The sequence below is a fragment of the Schistocerca gregaria genome, chromosome 4 (genome assembly GCF_023897955.1).
Source record: "Schistocerca gregaria isolate iqSchGreg1 chromosome 4, iqSchGreg1.2, whole genome shotgun sequence".
Lineage (NCBI taxonomy): Eukaryota > Metazoa > Arthropoda > Insecta > Orthoptera > Acrididae > Schistocerca > Schistocerca gregaria.
The window spans coordinates 341,222,592-341,243,755 of NC_064923.1; the positions used below are offsets into that span (position 1 = coordinate 341,222,592).

General features: G+C 42.6%; 1 protein-coding gene across 1 annotated transcript in view; it reads left to right on the top strand.

Moving 5' to 3' along the window:
* Positions 1-21,164, top strand: part of LOC126266663 (lachesin-like) — a 502,722-nt gene that overhangs the window by 399,941 nt on the left and 81,617 nt on the right. Inside the window, exons 5-6 of the mRNA XM_049971079.1 lie at positions 2,180-2,308; positions 2,411-2,548. Coding sequence (XP_049827036.1) covers positions 2,180-2,308; positions 2,411-2,548 — 267 coding nt within the window. The remainder of the gene's footprint in view (positions 1-2,179; positions 2,309-2,410; positions 2,549-21,164) is intronic.

A 21,164-nucleotide genomic window follows, 5' to 3' on the forward strand; every position in this document is an offset into this window, starting at 1 on the left:
TTCTATTTTCATATAGTTCCCTTTCTTAGTCCAGTATCATGCTGCTTGCTCTCTAATTTTGATGTCCAGAGGACAGAGCCCCATTATCACTAATAGGGCACCACCTGGAGATGTTCTGTAAGCCCCCACAGATGTTAACAGCATGTTTCTCTGTACTCTTCCCACTGTAACGACGGGCACCGCCCTTGTGAGCCTGGGTGCCCAGACTCCCGAGCCGTAACCCACTATTGAAGTTGGTATACTGTTATGGTACAATTTTATTAGGTGGGGGGGGGGGGGGAGTTGAAATCTTTTGTGTCCTATGGAGATGAGGTTATTGAATACTTGTAATGCTCTTCGGGTGACGGATTCAATGTGCTTCCCGAAGTTACACATTTCATCGATGATAACTCCCGAGTAGCGAGTCTCATGTCGTCTGTAAGCTGGTGAGCCCCCAACTCTCACTGTAGGATTTCTTACTAGCTGTCCTTAAAGCAAAAGCTATGTTGATTTAGTTGGTGAAATAGACATTTTAGTATTACAGCACCATTGTTGCAATTTTACCATTACCATATACAGGCTGTTACAAAACGGTATGGCCAAACGTTCAGGAAACATTCCTCACACACAAAGAAAGAAAATATGTTATGTGGACATGTGTCCGGAAACGCTTACTTTCCATGTTAGAGCTTATTTTATTACTTCTCTTCAAATCACATTAATCATGGAATGGAAACACACAGCAACAGGACGTACCAGCGTGACTTCAAACACTTTATTACAGGAAATGTTCAAAATGTTCTCCGTTAGCGAGGATACATGCATCCACCCTCAGTCGCATGGAATCCCTGATGCGCTGATGCAGCCCTGGAGAATGGCGTATTGTATCACAGCCGTCCACAATACGAGCACAAAGAGTCTACATTTGGTACCGGGGTCGCGTAGACAAGAGCTTTCAAATGCCCCCATAAATGAAACTATAGAGGGTTGAGGTCAGGAGAGCGTGGAGGCCATGGAATTGATCTGCCTCCACCAATCCATCGGTCAGCGAATCCGTTGTTGAGACACGTATGAACACTTCGACTGAAATGTGCAGGAGCTCCATCGTGCATGAACCACATGTTGTGTCGTACTTGTAAAGGCACATGTTCCAGGAGCACACGTCGACTATCCCGTATGAAATCATGATAACGTGCTCCATTGAGCGTAGGTGGAAGAACATGGGGCCCAATCAAGACATCACCAACAATGCCTGCCCAAACGTTCACAGAAAATCTGTGTTGATGACGTGACTGCACAATTGCGTGCCGATTGTCGTCAGCCCACACATGTTGATAGTGAAAATTTACAATTTGATCACGTTGGAACGAACCTTAAAGAGAACATTTGCACTGAAATGAGGATTGACACATTGTTCGATGAACCATTCGCAGAAGTGTACTCGTGGAGGCCAACCAGCTGCTGATAGTGCCTGCACACTCTGTACACGGTACGGAAACAACTGGTTCTCCCTTAGCACTCTCCATTCAGTGACGTGGTAAACGTTACCTTGTACAGCAGCTACTTCTCTGACGCTCGCATTAGGTTTACCGTCAACTGCACGAAGAATTGCCTCGTCCATTGCAGGTGTCTTCCCCAGTCGCGAGTCATAGGCTGGAATGTTCCGTGCTCCCTAAGACGCTGATCAACTGCTTCAAACGCCTTCCTGTCGGGACACCTTCGTTCTGGAAATCTGTCTCCATACAAGAGTACCGCGCCACGGCTATTTCCCCGTGGTAATCCATACATCAAATGGGCATCTGCCAAATCCGCATTTGTAAACGTTGCACTGACTGCAAAACCATTTTCGTGATGAACACTAACATGTTGATGCTACGTACTGATGTTCTTGATGCTATTACTGTAGAGCAATAAGTGGCATGTCAACACAAGCACCAAGTCAACATTACCTTCCTTCAATTGGGCCAACTGGGGTTGAATCGAGGAAGTACAGTACATACTGACGAATCTAAAATGAGCTCTAACATGGAAATTAAGCGTTTCCGGACACATGTCCACATAGCATCTTTTCTTTATTTGTGTGTGAGGAATGTTTCCTGAAAGTTTGGCCGTACCTTTTTGTAACACCCTGTATACACGCCAATATGTATCAGTGTTTCCATGCATGTGTCTCTATAGGTAGTGCTTAATCGTGTTGCAGCGCCTAGCGTGGAGGGCGCAGTCTTTCGAATCGCGCGCGTCTCGCGGCTGCACATGGGTCCCTACCTGTGCATCGCGTCCAACGGCGTGCCGCCCAGCGTCAGCAAGCGCATCTCGCTCGTCGTCCACTGTGAGTACCGCCGCGCCGCCTACCGCCGACCCTCTGCCAATACGCTGTAGCCGCCTCACGCCTGCCGCCGCGGTGCGAATAATGCGCTCCTCTCTGTCACAGTTCCGCCGATGGTGTGGACCAAGAACCAGCTGGTGGGCGCCTACGAGGGCCGCCAGGTCACTATCGACTGCTACTCCGAAGCCTTCCCCAAGTCCATCAACTACTGGACCCGGGACCAGGGCGAGATACTCGCTCATGGTAACAGCAAAGTACATATGACCTCACGCTGCTATTCCGTTTTATCTTCTTTGCTTCTTACAATTCCTTGTTTCACACAATATTTACAGAGACAACGTCTGCACCTAAACATTCGAAAATGCGACAGAAATTCGTTACTATTGCATAAATAGTATAGCTACAAACAGGTTTAGAATGGGCTGCCATAATCCTATGGCAGCGAAAACTGGTAGCTATTCTAAAGTATTAATGGGGAACCGATTTACGATAACGAAAAGGTTAGTTTAAGTTTTTCCTACTAGGTTAAAATCTGGCGCTGTGAACGCAAAAAAGGATATAATCATTTCCGTAGCTAATGGATTAGGAACGTTACGTGGGCAGAAAAAGTCAAACAAGTGAGAAATGCATGCTGTTGCTTTTATTCTTTGAGAAATGTTATATTACCTCATTGAGCTGCTGTTAATAGACTTTACTTATGCAATCAGATAAAGTCGTCTGACCATCATCACATTCAGAAAAATATTCATAGCAACATTTAAGCTGAAATGTAAAATCCTTATCGTGTGGTAATAAAACCAGGAACAATACACGGTTATCGTATCGTAATGCAAATTACGTCGTCGTCCATAAACGCTATGCTTCAAGGTGTATACATTCATGTGAAAGCTTTAATTGGTGTTAAAGCTGTGAACAGATTGATGCAATACAGAGGTTATTAATCGCCACTTACACAGTTTGTTCAATGAGGCGTCGAAGAGATGCTGTGCAGCGCCAGATTTGCAAGGTGATGCCCGAAATCGGTACTAACTTTTTTCCAGCTGAAATCAGTTCCGCATTAAAATAGTAGCATATCTGTCACGTATCGCTGCCATAGACTAATTACTCCCCTTCACTGGACCTCCGTGAATAGCTATAAGTTATAACCACCTGGTACATTGTTGTATTCGAAAATCAAGATGTGTTAAGATGAATGGCATAATATTTATGAATTACACAGCAGCGGAGAAAAGTAGCGGAATGTTCAGATAAAACAGTCATAGATCGCGAGCAATTTCATCCACTATTAACTTGTTTCATTCATCAGATGCGAGCAGCATCAGTTAATCATGGCCGTTGTCACCTTATGGCTTTAAAATCACACCTCAATGTCAGCCAAACATGATGTGGTGTGACTTGGATGAATATAACACCCCGCCTGATAACGGATGATATACTGCCATGAGAGATGCCGCTACCAAATATTTTCAAAAATATTTGATAGTCTCATTTGCAAGTTGAAACAACACCACTTCGTATTTGGCAGCGACACCGAGCATTGCTTTTACATCCATAACGTGTCCCCAGTAGGCCAGTTATTATCTGATGACGCTCCCATCTGATGAGTCAGACCGATAATACTGAATGATTTTGTGGCCGACCTACGGCATTATATCTCAGTATTACGTCAGGTGTGATTACATGGGAATCACTGTGTCCCATTACAGCACAAAAAAAAATCAGCTTTGGTCGCAGTATCAACAGTACTTTACTGCAGATCTAGACTTCAGCTAATAGTGCAGCTTTCATCATTGATATAAATACAAAATAACGCATCAACGAGAGACTGGAAAAGCACACTATCCAAAAAGCATGTGGCAGGTATGCAGAATGCCAGCTGCACAACTGCATACCTTTGTAGGTAATCATGTAGACTCGACATAGTTATAACGACACATGCAACAAAATAACTTTAACATACACACATCAAAAAAGTTATGCATCACCTCGGTTTCGAGAGCTCCGGAACCTGTACAGGAAATTTGAACAGAGATCAACATAAACATAATTTCCGCCCTTTTTATTGCTCATGAATATCACTCATTGCATACAGCGAGACCTTCGGAGATGGTGCTCCAGATTTCTGTACACACCGGTACCTCTAATGCCCAGTTGTATGTCCTCTTGTTTTGATGCCTGCCTGATTCCTCGTGGCCTATAATCCACAGGTTCATAAAGGCATTGTTGGTCTAGATTTCCCCACTCCTCAACGGCGATTCGGTGTAGATCCCTCAGAGTGTTTGGTGGGTCACGTCGTCCACAAACAGCCCTTTTCAATCTACCCCAGGCATGCTCGATAGGGCTAATGTCGGCAGAACATGCTGGCCAACCTAGTCAAGCGACGTCGTTATCCTGAAGGAAGTCATTCATAAAACGTACATGATGGGGGCGCGAATTGTCATCTATTAAGACGAATGCCTCACCAATATTCTGCCGATGTGGCTGCACTGTCGGACGGAGGATGGCATTCACGTAGCGTACAGCCTTCCATGACTACCAGAGGCGTACGTCGGCCCCACATAATGCCACCCCAAAACGGCAGGGAACCTCCACCTTGCTGCACTCGCTGGACAGTGTGTCTAAGGCATTCAGTCTGATCGGGTTGCCTCCAAACACGTCACCTACTATTGTCTGGTTGAAGGCATATGCGACACTCATCGGTGAAGATTACGTGATGCCAGTCCTGAGCGGTCCATTCGGCATGTTGTTGGGACCATCTGTACTGCGCTGTATGGTGTCGTGGTTTTAAAGATGACCTCTCCATGGACGTCGGGAGTGAAATTGAATAATGCTTATCGTGCAATTTCGTACGATAGATAGCTGGAGCACTCTCATGGTTATTCCATGCACGCTGATCACAAATTTTTACATGAATCTGGTGATTTGATCTGTTTCGCTGCCATTCATGAACAGCATTTCGGGGTGTGTTTTCCAACAGGATAGCTCTCGCCCAGATGCAGTTGTTGTAACACAACATGCTCTACAGAGTGTCGATATAATGCCTTGGTCGGCTCGATTACGAGATCAGTCTCCAGTCGAGCACTTGCGGGAAATCCTCGAACGACAACGGCAGGGTCATCCACAAACGGCATTAAGTATCCCTCCATTGGCTGAGCAAGTGTAACAGACAAGGAACTCTATCATACAAACTGACGTCCGGCACCTGTACAAAACAGTGCATGCACGTTTGCGTTCAAGATTCTGGCGGTTTCATCGGTTATTAATGTGCCAGCATTACACAGTTGTCATGAGTTATCTCTCGCTTACGTTAAAAAATGGTTCAAATGGCTCTGAGCACTATGGGACTTAACATCTAAGGTCATCAGTCCCCTAGAACTTAGAACTACTTAAACCTAACTAACCTAAGGACATCACACACATCCATTCCCGAGGCAGGATTCGAACCTGCGACCGTAGCGGTGGCGCGGTTCCAGATTGTAGCGCTCGTGGTCAGTACGCTAGTGTCCATAGACCTGACAGTCAGACCAATATACAGATGTAGCACCTGCGAGGATTACGGTAGACATCCCCCCCCCCCCCCCCCCCCGCCCTTACGCAAACCTATAAAGACCGTAATCATACATGGTGGTCGGAAAACCCACTTTACATCATATTTCCGAAAAATAGGACCGCTACGGTCGCAGGTTCGAATCCTGCCTCGGGCATGGATGTGTCCTGTAGGAAATGCTCCCTACATAAGGAAAATTGGCCCTAGACTTTGGTACCGCCTCCGTATTTATCATCACTTATCCGGTGTACCTCGTTCGACAGAGCAACGCAAGTCTAAGCTGTCTTACACTACAATCATTATGACGAAAGGTTACCTCAAAGAAGGCAAACTCAGTTGACAAATTCTGAGAATGCGGGATGACGTGGGCCCTTTGAACCAAAACCTGACAGTCAAGTTAATTTGTTCACGAAGTAAAATTTTGACACTCTATCCTGAAGCAAGTTACGAAACGAAATATTAATGTGGTCAGCCACAGAGTGGAACTCAAGATAACAGTCTGGAAACTTATGAACCACCAATAAACCTGAAATCCACTTAAAACTTATATATGTTTCTATAAAAACCGATCACAATTAACTGTAACTGTAGTTACATAAAAATTCTAGATTTTGAACTTTTTGCTAAAAGTGTGAATTAGCAGTAAAGAACATGCTGCTCTGCAGTACCAAACTGAGGTTTACAAATTTGGCTTAATATCAGTAACGTAATCGGACAATTCTCACTATAACTTGTACAGCCTGTAACAAATGTCTACTTCTACAAGCCTAATCTTGATGCCTAAAGATCATATCAAGCTTTGCAATACACAGAAAATCGCTGATGATCAGAATTACGTAGTTAAATGTGAGGTAGCGCGCAGGAGGGAAAATGAAGTTAAAAACAGCCATTAATACAGCGAGAGTGACTCTATGACAAAGTGGCCACCGTCATACAAGTCTGCCACTTCCAATAGCTCAGGCTGAATTTGTAAAATTTTGAACACAGCGAAACAAGTATACAAGAAATTCCTGTAGGATAAATGGATTGCCGGCCGCGGTGGTCTTGCGGTTAAGGCGCTCAGTCCGGAACCGCGTGACTGCTACGATCGCAGGTTCGAATCCTTCCTCGGGCATGGATGTGTGTGATGTCCGTAGGTTAGTTAGGTTTAAGTAGTTCTAAGTTCTAGGGGACTGATGACCACAGATGTTAAGTCCCATAGTGCTCAGAGCCACTTGAACCATAAAGCGATTACCACGACTAGCTGAACGTAAACAAAACACACAAGGTGTACCACTTGCAAACTTAAAACGGAATCTTTAGTTACCATCTGCGTTCGTAAGTATTCAGTTGATACTGGATCAACAAATATCGTAACTGGGAGCAGTTCACTGTACGTTAATCACTACTTACAATTCCTCAAATTGCGTAAGTCCTTAATGAACTTCATGAAGTTTCATATAAACAAACACTCTTTAGCCAGGACGTTAAGAACTAGTTTTTCAGTATGGAACAATTTCTCTCCGCTTGCCGTGGATTTGAATGTGCGGAACAGGGACTGAACATTACAGTTTCCTCTGAGAGTAACTATAACAACATCATGGAGACCGACTACGGGGGCCACGAAGAACTACCAGAACTCCCATAATTAGCTTGCAATAATGCTGAGAACGTGTCACAGTATTGGAGAGAATTCAGCTCTGATGTGTATTCCAGAATCACAACTGATCCACACAAATGTATATCCGCTGGCACAGCCTTCTACATGACACGCACACACACACACACACACACACACACACACACACACACACACACACACACACACGCAAACGCCGCGAGCCGACTGTACCGGAAACTGTAGGAAACTTGACGCTTTAACCGCTTGGAACACGCTTTGACGCCTCTGGTCACCTTACTCTCTAACTCTCTACAACTAGCTGATCTCCGGAGTCTCAGCGGAAGCACCTAAATGGCACCTTTCTCTATCCTCGCTACCCCCTGGAGAGGAAGCTAATGCCGACACTCGATGAAACCAAAGACACATCAAGGCGCGGCAAGATCGACAAGGACACCTGAAGGCAAGCATTGCTGGCGCACGGCTCAAGGCCCTTGTGCTTCAAGAAAGTTACCACTAATCCTCTCTCCTAATCTTATCGCAGAACCGGACCAGTGCTAGATGGAAGGACGATTATTGTGCAAGTTAACTACGATACACTAAAGTTACTAACTAGCCGAAAGACACGCCCCTTCAAGCGTAGCACAGGTAAACCTGCATTTGTATTGTTAGAGGCCTCCATATTCGATAGCGCCTGCGAGTTGTTGCGTGTGCAGCGGTTTATGTTACTGTTATCTCGTATAACAAACTGGCCGCGAATTATTGACATTTACAGGATTAGCAAAATCCGGCGCTAAATCAACAGGAACGAATGCAGTGGGCCGCGTTATGGGATGAAAACTGGCGCTTCAAATATCACCCGATAATGCGGGACGCCGTGAGATCACATCATTTAGGCCGCGCTGGTTTAATTGTGTGCAGGCGCTTCCCCATTTCCTGACACAAATAAAGCGGAAACGAATTTAATGGTCGCCTAGGATTAAACGTTCGACATATAGTAACAATTGTAAATCTGCCCCAGCGACAGAACTACGTATTAGGGCAGGCGCGTTGTTTTTCGATGGTTTTCGTAATTCTTTTGTGTCGGGCGTGACCTTAGGTGGTGGGATACTTTTAATGTTGAATATCTTAAATCTATCGGTAATGAATCAGGACTGGAGTCACACAAATGCGTGGGAGTATTAACACCTAGAGTTTTAAAGTAAAATTATGATGTACAAGCAATGGACATGCTTACTTTTATTGGTGAGTTATAGTGAAATTGCGAATTGCATAAGAAACAGATTATCTACAAGACATTTGAAAGGCCTATGCTTTTATGTCGGGTCGCACTTGCAGTGTGTAGCAAACATATGCATAAAAGGGTAACGCGTATAGCCTCAGGTTTTTATTTCTTGCGAAATGTTTAAATAGAAACGTTGAAAAACTACTTGTAGCCGCTGCCATTCTCAAAAAATATCTTCAAACGATATATAGAGAGTTCCGTGAGGTACAGTAGAAAAAAACTCTTCATCTCAGTAAATTATGGTCTAGGAGATACTTCTAAAATAAAATTACTTTAATGTCAGAACTATCAGGCAACGCAACAAATTATCCATTAATAAAACGGGGAGAAACCTTGTTGAATTATGCCGTAAAAAGTACCCGCTTCATAAGTGTTGCACAGTGACTTGGTGCGTACGGATATACATGTATATTTAGTTCTACGATTTATGTTAATGCGACGCATTAGAAATTATAGGGACTCTGTATTTGGCATAGACTGATAGATTATAATAATTTTATCACGGAAAGAAAGTACATCTACATCTACATGGTTACCCTGCAATTCACACTTAAGTGCCTGGCAGAGGGTTCATAGAACCATTTTCATATTACTTCTCTACCATTCCACTCTCGAATGGCACGTCGGGAGAAGGAACAGCTAAATCTTTCCGTTTGAGCTCTAATTTCTCTTATTTTATTATGATGGTAATTTCTCCCTACGTAGGTGGGTGTCAACAAAATATTTTCACATTCGGAAGAGAAAGTTGCTGATTGAAATTTCGTAAATAGATCTCACCGCAAAGAAAACCGCCTTTGCTTCAGTGACTGAACCGTTCGACTGCTACAGTCGCAGGTTCGAATCCTGCCTCTGGCATGGATGTGTGTGATGTCCTTAGGTTAGTTAGGTTTAAGTTGTTCTAAGTTCTAGGGGACTAATGACCCCAGCAGTTGAGTCACATAGTGCTCAGAGCCATTTCAGTGACTGCCACCCCAAGTCGCGTATCATATCAGTGACACTCTCACGCCTATTGCGCGATAACACGAAACGGGCTTCCCTTCTTTACACTTTTTCGATGTCCTCCGTCAATCCTACCTGGTGAGAATGCCACACCGTGCAGCAATATTCCAGCAGAGGGCGGAAAAGTGTAATGTAGGCTGTCTCTTCAGTGGGCTTGTCGCATCTTCTAAGTGTTCTGCCAACAAAGCGCAATTTTTGTTTCGCCTTACCCACAATATTATCTGTGTGCTCTTAATTGTAATTCCTAGGTATTTAGTCGAATTGATAGCCCTTAGATTTGCACGACTTATCGTATAACCAAAAATTATCGGATTTCTTTTAGTACCCATGTGGATGACCTTGTACTTTTCTTCGTTTAGTGTCAAAGTGTCAATGGCCACTTTTTGCACCATACAGGAATTCTCTCTAGATCATTTTGTAATTGGAATTGATCGCCTGATGATTTTACTAGACGGTAAATTACAGCAAACAATCTGAGGGGGCTGCTCAGATTATCACCTAGATCATTCATGTAAATCAGGAACAGCAGAGGGCCTATGACACTACCTTGCGGTACGCCAGGTATGTCTTCTGTTCGACTCGATGATTTACCGTCTATCACTTCGAACTGTGACCTCTCTGAACCCTGTATGCTGGATAACTCGGCTAGTTTAGCATATTTAAACGTGCTAGAGACGGGTGCTGGCGGTTAAGGGAGCTGCTAAGATCATAAATAAGGAAAGCAATGTGAGTAGAATAGTAACTATCAGAAGACGCACGATGAAAGGACGTGTCGTTAAGACAACGAGTAATTTTTTTGTGTTAATAAGTATATTTCCTGACTCAACATATGGTGGTGTTGTCGTACAATATTGTACAGCCAAGAGAAAAATACGTCTCTCCTCAAGGATTCCAGTCACCTGGAGTCATTGAGATCCTGTATGGAGTTGAGTACGGCACTCTTGATCTTGCCAAGATAAATAAATCTACAAAATATATTTCTCCGCCGATTCAGCCAGCAACCACGTGATTCATTTTGAAAATATCATAGTCAGTCTCCTGTCCCGTCGCTGTGCAACCCTTATAAGAATTTGCTGGTGTACATCTATATCTACATCATTACTCTGAAAGCCGTCGGACGGTGTGTGATGAAGGATACTTCTGGTACCACGAACTGATTTCACCTTTTCTGTTCTATTCGTGAATAGCACATGGGATGAGTGATTGTCGGTAAGCCACTGTAGTAACTCTAATTTCTCGAATTTTCTCGTCGTGGTAATTTCGCGAGATTTATGCACGAGGAACTAATATATTGCCAACATTTCACGGAATGTACTGTCCCAAAATTTCAATAGTAAACTTCTCAGTGACGTACAGCGCCTCTTTGTAGCGCCTGCCACTGGAGTTTGTTGAGCATTTCTGCAACTCCCACGCGCCGGCTAAACAATCCACTGGCGAAACGCGGCGCTCTTAGTTGGATCTTCTCTATGCCTTCCGTCAATCGTGGTTGTCAAGAATCCCAGACTGATGAACCATATTCAAGATTTGGTCTACCAAGCGCCATGTGAGTCATTTCTTTCGGGGATGAGCTACATTCCCTTAAGTTTCTTCCTATGAATCTCAGTCTGGCATATATCTTTCCTTCTATTTGTTTTATGTGGTCATCGTACGTTATGCCGCTCTGGACAGTTACTCCTAGATATTTTACGGTAGATACTGCGTCCAGGAATTTGTCATCAATAGTGTAGTTGTACAATAGTGGATTACTTTACCTATGTGTGCGTAGTATGTTACATTTATTTACTCACAGGGTCAACTGCCGGAGCCTAGACCATTATCAATCCTCTGTAGGTCATGCTGCTAACAGATATTGTCTTTTGGCGTTGATACTCCTTTTACACAACCGCATCATCTGGGAAATATCTTAATGAGCTTCCGACGTTTTCTATTAGATCATTTATATGCATTGTAAACAGAAACGGTCCTATCACACCACTTTGGGGTACTACGGAGATTACACTACTGGCCAATAAAATTGCTACACCACGAAGATGACGTGCTACAGACGTGAAATTTAAGCGACAGGCTGAAGATGCTATGATATGCAAATGATTAGCTTTTCAGAGCATTCACACAAGGTTGGCGCCGGTAGCGACACCTACAACGTGCGTGAGAAACGTTTCCAACCGATTTCTCATACACAAGCAGCAGATGACCGGCATTTCCTGGTGAACCGTTGTAGTGATGCATCGAGTAAGGAGGAGAAATGCGTACCATCAAATTTCCGACTTTGATAAAGGTGGGATTGTAGCCTACCACGATTGCGGTTTATCGTATCGCGACATTGCTACTCGCGCTGGTCGAGATCCAATGACTGTTAGCAGAATATGCAATCGGTGGGTTCAGGAAGGGATACGGAACGCCGTGCTGAATCCCAACGGCCTCGTATCATTAGCAGTCGAGATGACAGGCATCTTATCGGCATGGCTGTAACTGATCGTGCAGCCTCGTCTCGATCCCTGAGTCAACAGATGGGGACGTTTCCAAGACAACAACCATCTGCACGAACAGTTCGATGACGTTTGCAGCAGCATGGACTATCAGCTCGGAGACCATGGCTACGGTTGCCCTCGACGGTGCATCACAGACAGGAGCGCGTGCTAGGGTGTACTCAACGACGAACCTGTGTGCACGAATGGCGAAACTTCATTTTTTCGGATGGATCCAGGTTCTGTTTACAGCATCACGATGGCCGCATCCGTGTTTGGCGACATCGCAATGAATGCACATTGGAAGCGTGTATTAGTCATCGCCATACTGGCGTATCACCCGGTGTGATGGTACGGGGTGCTATTGGTTACACGTCTCGGTCCCTCTTGTTCGCATTGACGGCACTTTGAATTGTGGACGTTACATTTCAGATGTGTTACGAACCGTGGCTCTACCCTTCATTCGATCCTTGCGAAACCCTACATTTCAGCAGGATAATGCTCGACCACATGTTGCAGGTCCTGTACGGGCCTTTCTGGATACAGAACATTTTCGACTGCTGCCCTGTCCAGCACGTTCTCCAGATCTCTCACCGTTGGAAACGTCTGGTCAATGGTGGCCGAGCAACTGGCTCGTCACAATACGCCAGTCTTAACTCTTAATGAACTGTGGTATTGTGTTGAAGCTGCATGGGCAGCTGTACCTAGACACGCCATCCAAGCTCTGTTTGACTCAATGCCGAGGCGTATCAAGGCCGGTATTACGGCCAGAGGTGGTTGTTCTGGGTACTGATTTCTCAGGATGTATGCACCCAGACTGCGTGAAAATATAATCACATGCCAGGTCTAGTATAATATATTTGTCCAAAGAATACCAGTTTATCATCTGCATTTATTCTTGCTGTAGCAATTTTAATGGTCAGAAGTGTACATTTAGATCTGCCAATTTTGTCCCGTTGAGAGCGAAAATCTGGTCTGATACTCGGTAATCTCGCAATTTTTTTTTTTTTTAACAAGACGGCAGTGTAGGACAAGGTAAAATTCTCTCCTGAAGTCTAGGAACACGTCATCAACTTAAGAGCCGGTGTATACAGCGCTGTAGACCTCATGGAGAAACAGAATCCATGCTGATCGTTTGTAGAGAAAAATTTTTTCTCCATAAAGTCATAACTCAACAGACTGACGTCAATGATATCAGTCTATAATTATGTGAACCTATCCTACAACCATTCCTGAAAGTGGGAGTGACCTGCGCTTTTTTTCTTATTTTCTTTCCCCAGTCGTTGGGCGCACTTCGTTGCTTCACGAACTAAGATTAACTGGTGTCACAAGGAGAGCATATTCCTTTGCATAATACTTCTAAAATCTCATCTGGTCCTGCTCGCTTTCCATTATTAAGTGAGTGCAGTTTCCTATTCCGCAGTCTGTTGCGTCCACATCAGTCATTTCGAAGTTCGTACGTGATTAAAAGGAGGGACCGTTTTACTATCTTCCACGGTGAAAGACTTTCAGAAGCCAGATTCAGTTATTCGGTCTTCTCTTTGCTCGCTTCCGTTTCGGTGCCATTTTAGTCACTGAGTGACTGTATAGATGATCAAAGCCACTACTGATTTTACGTAAAATAAAAACCTCTTAGGGATTTTAGTAAGATCATTTAACAAATAATTACTTTCAGAGTCAATGAACGCTTGTCTTATTTGCTCTCCTTATGCTGATTTTCGATTTTTCGCTGGCTCTATTATTATTTGATTTGTTTTATTATTACTCGCGTAACAACTAATATATAAAATAAAATATGTTACTACGAAAAGAGCCCCGAAATACCTTTTAGTGATGCTGTGCTGTGACTTTCTTTGGACCATTAATTTTCAACAAAACAAAATATATCATGTTCTTATTCTTCTGGATCTGGCTTTCTATTAACGGAACATTTTTTCGTTACTGTAACTCACATATTCAACATATCTTCCTTACTTTATAGTTATTGTAAAGGTTAATGAAAATTACTTTGTTATTAATACTGATGTTACAGTACGCAATGATTGTTCAACATCAAAATTTTGCAGTGGATTTTTTTGTTAACAGTAAAACACCAACAAGTACCACGACTAACACGAGAACATGAGACTATTATCGGAGAAAAAGATTTTTTTACTATAAGGTTTGCCAGACCAGAACTACGCACAGTAAGATTTATGTTATGAAGGCAAATTATCTTTTTGCACTGTTAGTAATATATTATCAGCAGCCAGAGTCAACCTGTAAAACACATCATAAAATCTGCTGCTCTGCTCTGCAATTCAGAAAGCTGAAAGAAATAATTTTACTTCACTATTACCTGCCCGTTTCTTTGCGGTACGATAGATTTCATTTGGCTCTGTGCACTTATAGCTCCAGACACCTTGCAATTATTAACCGGGAGAGTCGGTATTCTATGTCCCTTCCCCAGCGCTTTAAACAATTCTGTACTCATTACACTCACTGAGGCATCCGTGTCGATGATTATATTCACTGCAACATCATTGATTTTCGCTTCTATTATGGCTTGCACATTTTCATTGCTATCTTTCGTACATTCATGCGGTTCGGTCAGTAGATCTTTATCCATACTGATACCGTCGTTGTATCGCATCATATGTATTCCAGGCATATTATTGTCATTCGTGTTGCTCTTACTCCACCCCTCGGCCAGCGATGGAGAGCATAGTGTGGCCGATTCTAGTTTGTTGGATGGCTTGCTTGCGAGGTACTTGGACAGCTATTGTCCGCGCCCTCTACTATGTGTACGTTTTGATTTGTAGGCCGCCACGACTGGTCTGTTGTTATCGTACCGGTCATTACCTTGCCGGTCTGGGCTTGGTCGCTGATTCTGATTCCAACTGCGATTATTGTCGCTGTAATTGCTATGCCACTGACCTCGCGCATCTTTCCAGCGGTTGCTCTCTGGCAGTCCGGAATCGTACCGGTCGTCAAATCGACGCTTTTTATTATGGGACGGCTGCCCATACCCGTTCTGACTTCTACCATTATTACCATTGTGCGAGTGCTCTTGCCGCTTGTTACCGCCCTCACCATTTAATGGTTGTGGTTTTGTGCACTATTATTTCTGCCATGTTTACACCCTGATCCATTGTTCCGTGAGTGATCACACGCTGCTTTTGCGTCTTCCTGGATTAAGTCTATTGAATCTAGAACAGACAGGAAATATTCCATGTCGTTCTCTGGTACGTGTATTAGTTTCTCTTTGATATGAATGGGTAAATGTGATTTTAGGAGTCTTATTATGTCTCTTGGTGAGATCGGCTCATCCCAGTAGCGCGTCTTGTTTATATACTTCTCGAAATACCGTCTCAGATTCCCAAGCCGGGGTGAGTATGGTTCGGGATTGTATACTTCTTTTCTTAGCCGCTCTTGTATACAAGGCGAGCAGTATTTCGACAAAAACGCCCGTTCGAACTGTTCATACGTCATGCAGCTGTCTGCTACTTCCGTAGCCCACAACGCTGCATCACCCTGAATGTATGACATTACGTATTGAATTTTCTGTGCTTCGTTCCACACACTAGGCAAGATATTTTTAAAGCTTTTTATGAATACTACTGGGTGTACTGACTTCCGTTCAGTAGTAAACGTTTGAAACTGCCTATTTTTTATCAAACTTTCTTCAACCAATATTTTTGGACTATACTGGTTTGCTCCTGTGACATAGGCTGTGTGCTCCGAACGGAAGCTACAGCTCTTCGCATTATCGCCTAAAGATTCACTATTGTTGCGTCGCGTTTAAGTTTGTGCGTTGCCAAAAACATCGGCTGTTGGCGACACAGTTTCATGTTCAAGATGTTTGCTGCTCTGTGCTAAACCCTTTTCCAATTCGGGTATTCGTTTGGTGATATTCACTTGCCACTGTGGAATATCCTCGCTGAGTATTTGTCTGATGGTTTGCACGTCGTTCTGTACTTGACTATTTACTGCGGTACTGAACGATTCGGAATCTCTATCTGCCATGGCTGCTTGTACCTTAGAATCAATATTTTTGTCGATCTCGCTCTCCTTCGTTTCTAGCCATGAGTTGAATTCGGTTTCAATTTTAGTCGCATGTTCGTTCCACTTCTGCTCTACAAGCTGTGTAGAATCTATTTCTAGCTTTTCTAATCGGTTGGCCAAGACACCTATCTCGTCTACAATGTTAGTGTTTGCTACTTGCAGGTTGTTGCCTGTACAGTCAACTCCTGCACGGCCTTAGGTATTGACTCATAATTCTGTTTCGTACAGGCAATCTCTTTTTTCATAATTTCTAACGATTGCACTAGTTGCTGATCCCGCTCAGCTTGCTGGCGATCCCGCTCGGCCAGCTGGGCAAGAAACTTTTCCTCTAGCTGGCGATCTCGCTCAGCCTGGTGTGCAAGAAAGATCTCAATTTTTTCGTCCTTTTCAGCTTGTTGTTGCGCTAATTTTGACTGGTAATCCAGCACGCGCTCTAATATCGCCTGAAGTGAATAACCAGCAGTCAGATTACCACACTCTGGTTCCTGCTTTTCTGGGGGTGGTGCAATTTCTTTATCTACATCTCCTTGAGCACTGGTGGGCGGTGGCACCACTTACTGTGCCCCTGTCCACACATTTCCGCATGGTTTATCCTCAAAGAGAGTACTTGTACTGCTTAATGCACCCGTTTCTACATTTCCTCCTCTAACTAATGGCTGTTCCTCAGTATCCATATTGCTCGGACGTTGACTACGCAATTTAACCATATTCATAAATTACCTACTCGAACACAGGATCTGACAGTTTTTCCACTTGCACACAAAATATGGTAATTTATCTACAACACATTGCACACTAAAAATTACTATCTACACTCAACTTTGCCTTGTTATAAATACTAACGTCAAACTACGCACACCACTAGCAATATGAGATCACTTCACTGGAGTTAAGCTTCTACAAACAGGACAACTACACTGTAGTCTTATCTTTAGTTTATCTGATTTCGGGGTTCGGCTGCCCCCGGATTATGTAGTCGTTACAGTTTCTGAGTACTATCAAGATCGTTTCCTCTGACTCGCTGGCAGTGGTGCGTTTTTTCATGAAAGAATTTTTATACATTCATTAATACATGGCATTAATCATGAGACACGTACATACATTTATCACTAAATACATACATGTATATAACAATAGACAATGAAAGAAAACACATAAAAACAGTTATTATTTTCCTGGCCACTGCAAATTCGGCCCCGCGATTTTTTGCGACAGTTTCGCTGGCTCTATTATTATTTGCTTTGTTTTATTATTACTCGCGTAACAACTAATATATGAAATAAATTATGTTACTACGAAAAGAGCCCAGAAATACCTTTTAGTGATGCTGTGCTGTGACTTTCTTTGGATCATTAATTTTCAACAAAACAAAATATATTATGTTCTTATTCTTCTGGATCTGGCTTTCTATTAACGGAACATTTTTCGTTACTGTAACTCACATATTCAACATATCTTCCTTAACTTTATAGTGATTGAAAAGGTTAAAGAAAATTACTTTGTTATCAATACTGATGTTACAGTACGCAATGATTGTTCAACATCAAAATTTTGCAGTGGATTTTTGTTAACAGTAAAACACCAATAAATACCACGACTAACACGAGAACATGAGACTATTATCGGAGAAAAATATGTTTTTACTATAAGGTTTGCCAGACCAGAACTACGCACAGTAAGATTTCTTTTATATTATGAAGGTAAATTATCTTTTTGCACTGTTAGTAATATATTATCAGCAGCCAGAGTCAACCTGTAAAACACATCATAAAATCTGCTGCTCTGCTCTGCAATTCAGAAAGCTGAAAGAAATAATTTTACTTCACTATTACCTGCCCGCTTCTTTGCGGTATGATAGATTTCATTTAATGTAGTTTGAATGCGCCGCGGCAGCGGCTCGTTCGTTCGTAGCGCAGCTCTGCACCAAGAATAATATTTAAATAACTGCAAATGTCTTAAAGGGATGGAATAAAATACCAGGCAAGCTTATTACAAATCATAATGCAATGTTTCACTAAGTAACTCTATTCAAAACATTTAAACAAATCAATTGATTACACACCTTTCCGAGGTTATGTCTAATGACGTCCCTCTCACAATCTTGACAAAAGAATGCTACGCTAGCGCACAATATAACGTCACAGGCTATCCTACTCAAATAACTCCAAAAAGACGACAGAGAAATTAATGTTCTTTTTTTACTATTTATACTAGTCACCTATTCTCATCTTTGTTTGGTATTTAATAAGTATCGACTGTGGCGGTTTCAGTACTCGCCGACACATATATTATCTAAATAAAAAAAAGATCAGTACATAATTCGACACAAGAACAAATCATGATACACAATGTTTTCTCTTTATTACATAATATGTCTTTTTCTAAGATACGTTACAGATTGATTGAGCTTCTGTTTGTCAGCTTGGTTTTTACTGCTCTTGAATCTGTGGTGAAGCTCTCTTTCTTCACAGAGTAGCTTTCTAATACGTCCAATAAACCACAGTGGTCCACTCATCCCTTAAGAGTTTGCTTGGAACATCCTAATCTAAGGCATATTGTACTGTGCTTTTAAATTTTCCATTTGCGCTCAACATCTTCGTCCTCTACACTAAACTTTTGATGTTGACTACTCTGATACTATGCGATTTGTATCCTGTCACTCTTTGCTAAGCAAAAATATCTATCTACTATTCTTAATATTCCTTGTAATCCTCGAATTCAGAGTTTCTATCACAGTTTTATGATCACTGATACCTTCCTTATTCGATAAATTCAGGTCTTTTTGTTGCTGGGAGATCTAAGACGCTGCCTTAACGAGTTGGTGCACTACTTTTCTGCTCGAAGTAATTTTCAGATAAGACATTCAGAATAATGTCACACGAATTCCTGCCTCTGGCACCACTTTTCAAAGCATAAGTCTCCCAGTCTATAGTTGGCAAGTCATGTTATAACAGCATGATTAGGACAGTTACTAGCGATAACTGCAGGTTCTCTCTGAAGCGCTCAGACGCTGCAGCTCCTAACCCAGCAGGTCTATAAAAGCGGCGGATTACCATTTTTTAACAAGCTTTGATGCTTAACTTCACCCACATTAATTCACATTCGGCATGTACTTTAATCTTACGAGATATTATCGAGTTGTTTATTGCAATAGATATGTCGTCATCAATGGTGACTAAACTAGCATTATGAAAAAATTTCCAAGGTCAAGTAATGATTTCGTTGCTACTCATTACCTGGTTCAACCAACTTTCTATTGCTAAACGATGTGAGCATTACAACCTTCAATAAGCGATAGTAATTCCGGAACAATTCCATGGATAGTCCTCCAGTTAACTATCATCATATTAACCTTATTAACATATTAACCTTATACGACTGTGATGAGGAGCATTCTCTCTGAACATTGTTGCTGGCGTATCTTCAACATTGGAAGGCAATACGTCTCTGATCTCAAATGGGAGGGGAGGGGGGGGGGGGGGTGGCTTCTCTAACCTAAAGAACCTTATGTGAAAGCCACAAGTAGGCCGCTACCCTAGTACCACTTCCTGCATCTCGTGCACAGCTGACCTTTTAAAGGAATCACTGCAGTTCTCCACCTGGCAGCAGAGCTCAAGATATTTGTATCCGCTACTGTCGCAGAATTATCTGACCCTCTGGTATAGACCTTCCACTCTAATGATCGACCCTACGAAAGACGCATGGTCTGCTCACCACGTGCAATGCTAAAGTGCGCGTCATTTATGACGGCGGCCGAGTTTAGGTTCGTTCTGCGCATCTGACGTCACAAAACACAGTCCGCCAATGAACAGAGAACGACGTTGCCAGAGCTCGACTGCAGTGCAGAGCACGAACGAGTGTCTTCAGTTATAGAAACGTTCAGTCATAAATAAAGTAATTGAACGAAATCAGTGTCTTGATAGCAGACTTACTTCTACAGCAAGTTTGGAAAAAGCACTCTTTATACCAATTGCTTCATATTCTATTGATTAATTAAACCAAACAAGCAATAAGCCTCCTAATTCAGACGATAGCAAGGAAAGGTATTTGTATCATTCTCAGTAACCGCTTTTTCGCAATAATGAACAGCGGTAATTGTTTATTTTCTATTGTACTTCGACGAAACGTGAGTAATTCATAGTCATACCAACAGTGTTTGTCGGTATTTTGCCTGATATTTTAAAGTCCTCTGGGAGATATATTGATCGACGAGCTGCGATAGCTTAATGGTTAAAGTGATGCTGGCACGGTAGCTCAGCCTATTCGGACAGAGGTTTAGCAACCCTCTGTAATAAAAGAACTGAGTTAACCGATCAAAGACGAACTTAAACGGATGTGTTACGACGTCCGCCCCGAGCACATACAAAGAACGAAAACAAACCAATGGAGAACTAAAAAAAAAGTGTATAACTACTAAGCGGATGGTTGAGAGTTCAAACCTTGTTCGGTGCTTAATATTTCCTTTATTTAAAAACAATATCAAAGTTTATTACTTCGTGAGTTTTATTCGTTTGAATGTAATTTTTTGATATTTGTAGTGGCAACTAATATCGTCCATACGGAAAGTATACGCTATGGACTTTTACCTCTGCAAACTGTTCAAAATTTCGTGCAATGGCTTACTACATCTAATGCTCCACAATAACTGCGTTGAACTTCGAAACAACGTTAAGTCATTTATGGGGGGAAGGTATCAGTCAAGAAGATCTGTAAAAATAAAATTTTTGGGCAAAATAGTTTTTGTGAAATCGAATGATAAAGTGTGTCAAAATCGAATGATAAAGTGTGTCAAAGCAGTCGAAACACCATGTGTCTGCACAGGCGAGAAGTGCAATGATGACAAAATCGCGCACATTGCGGAATGTGGGGAGGAAGTCTTTGTAGCAGCGAAAGGGTTAATGCGGCCGTGGTGGCTTTAT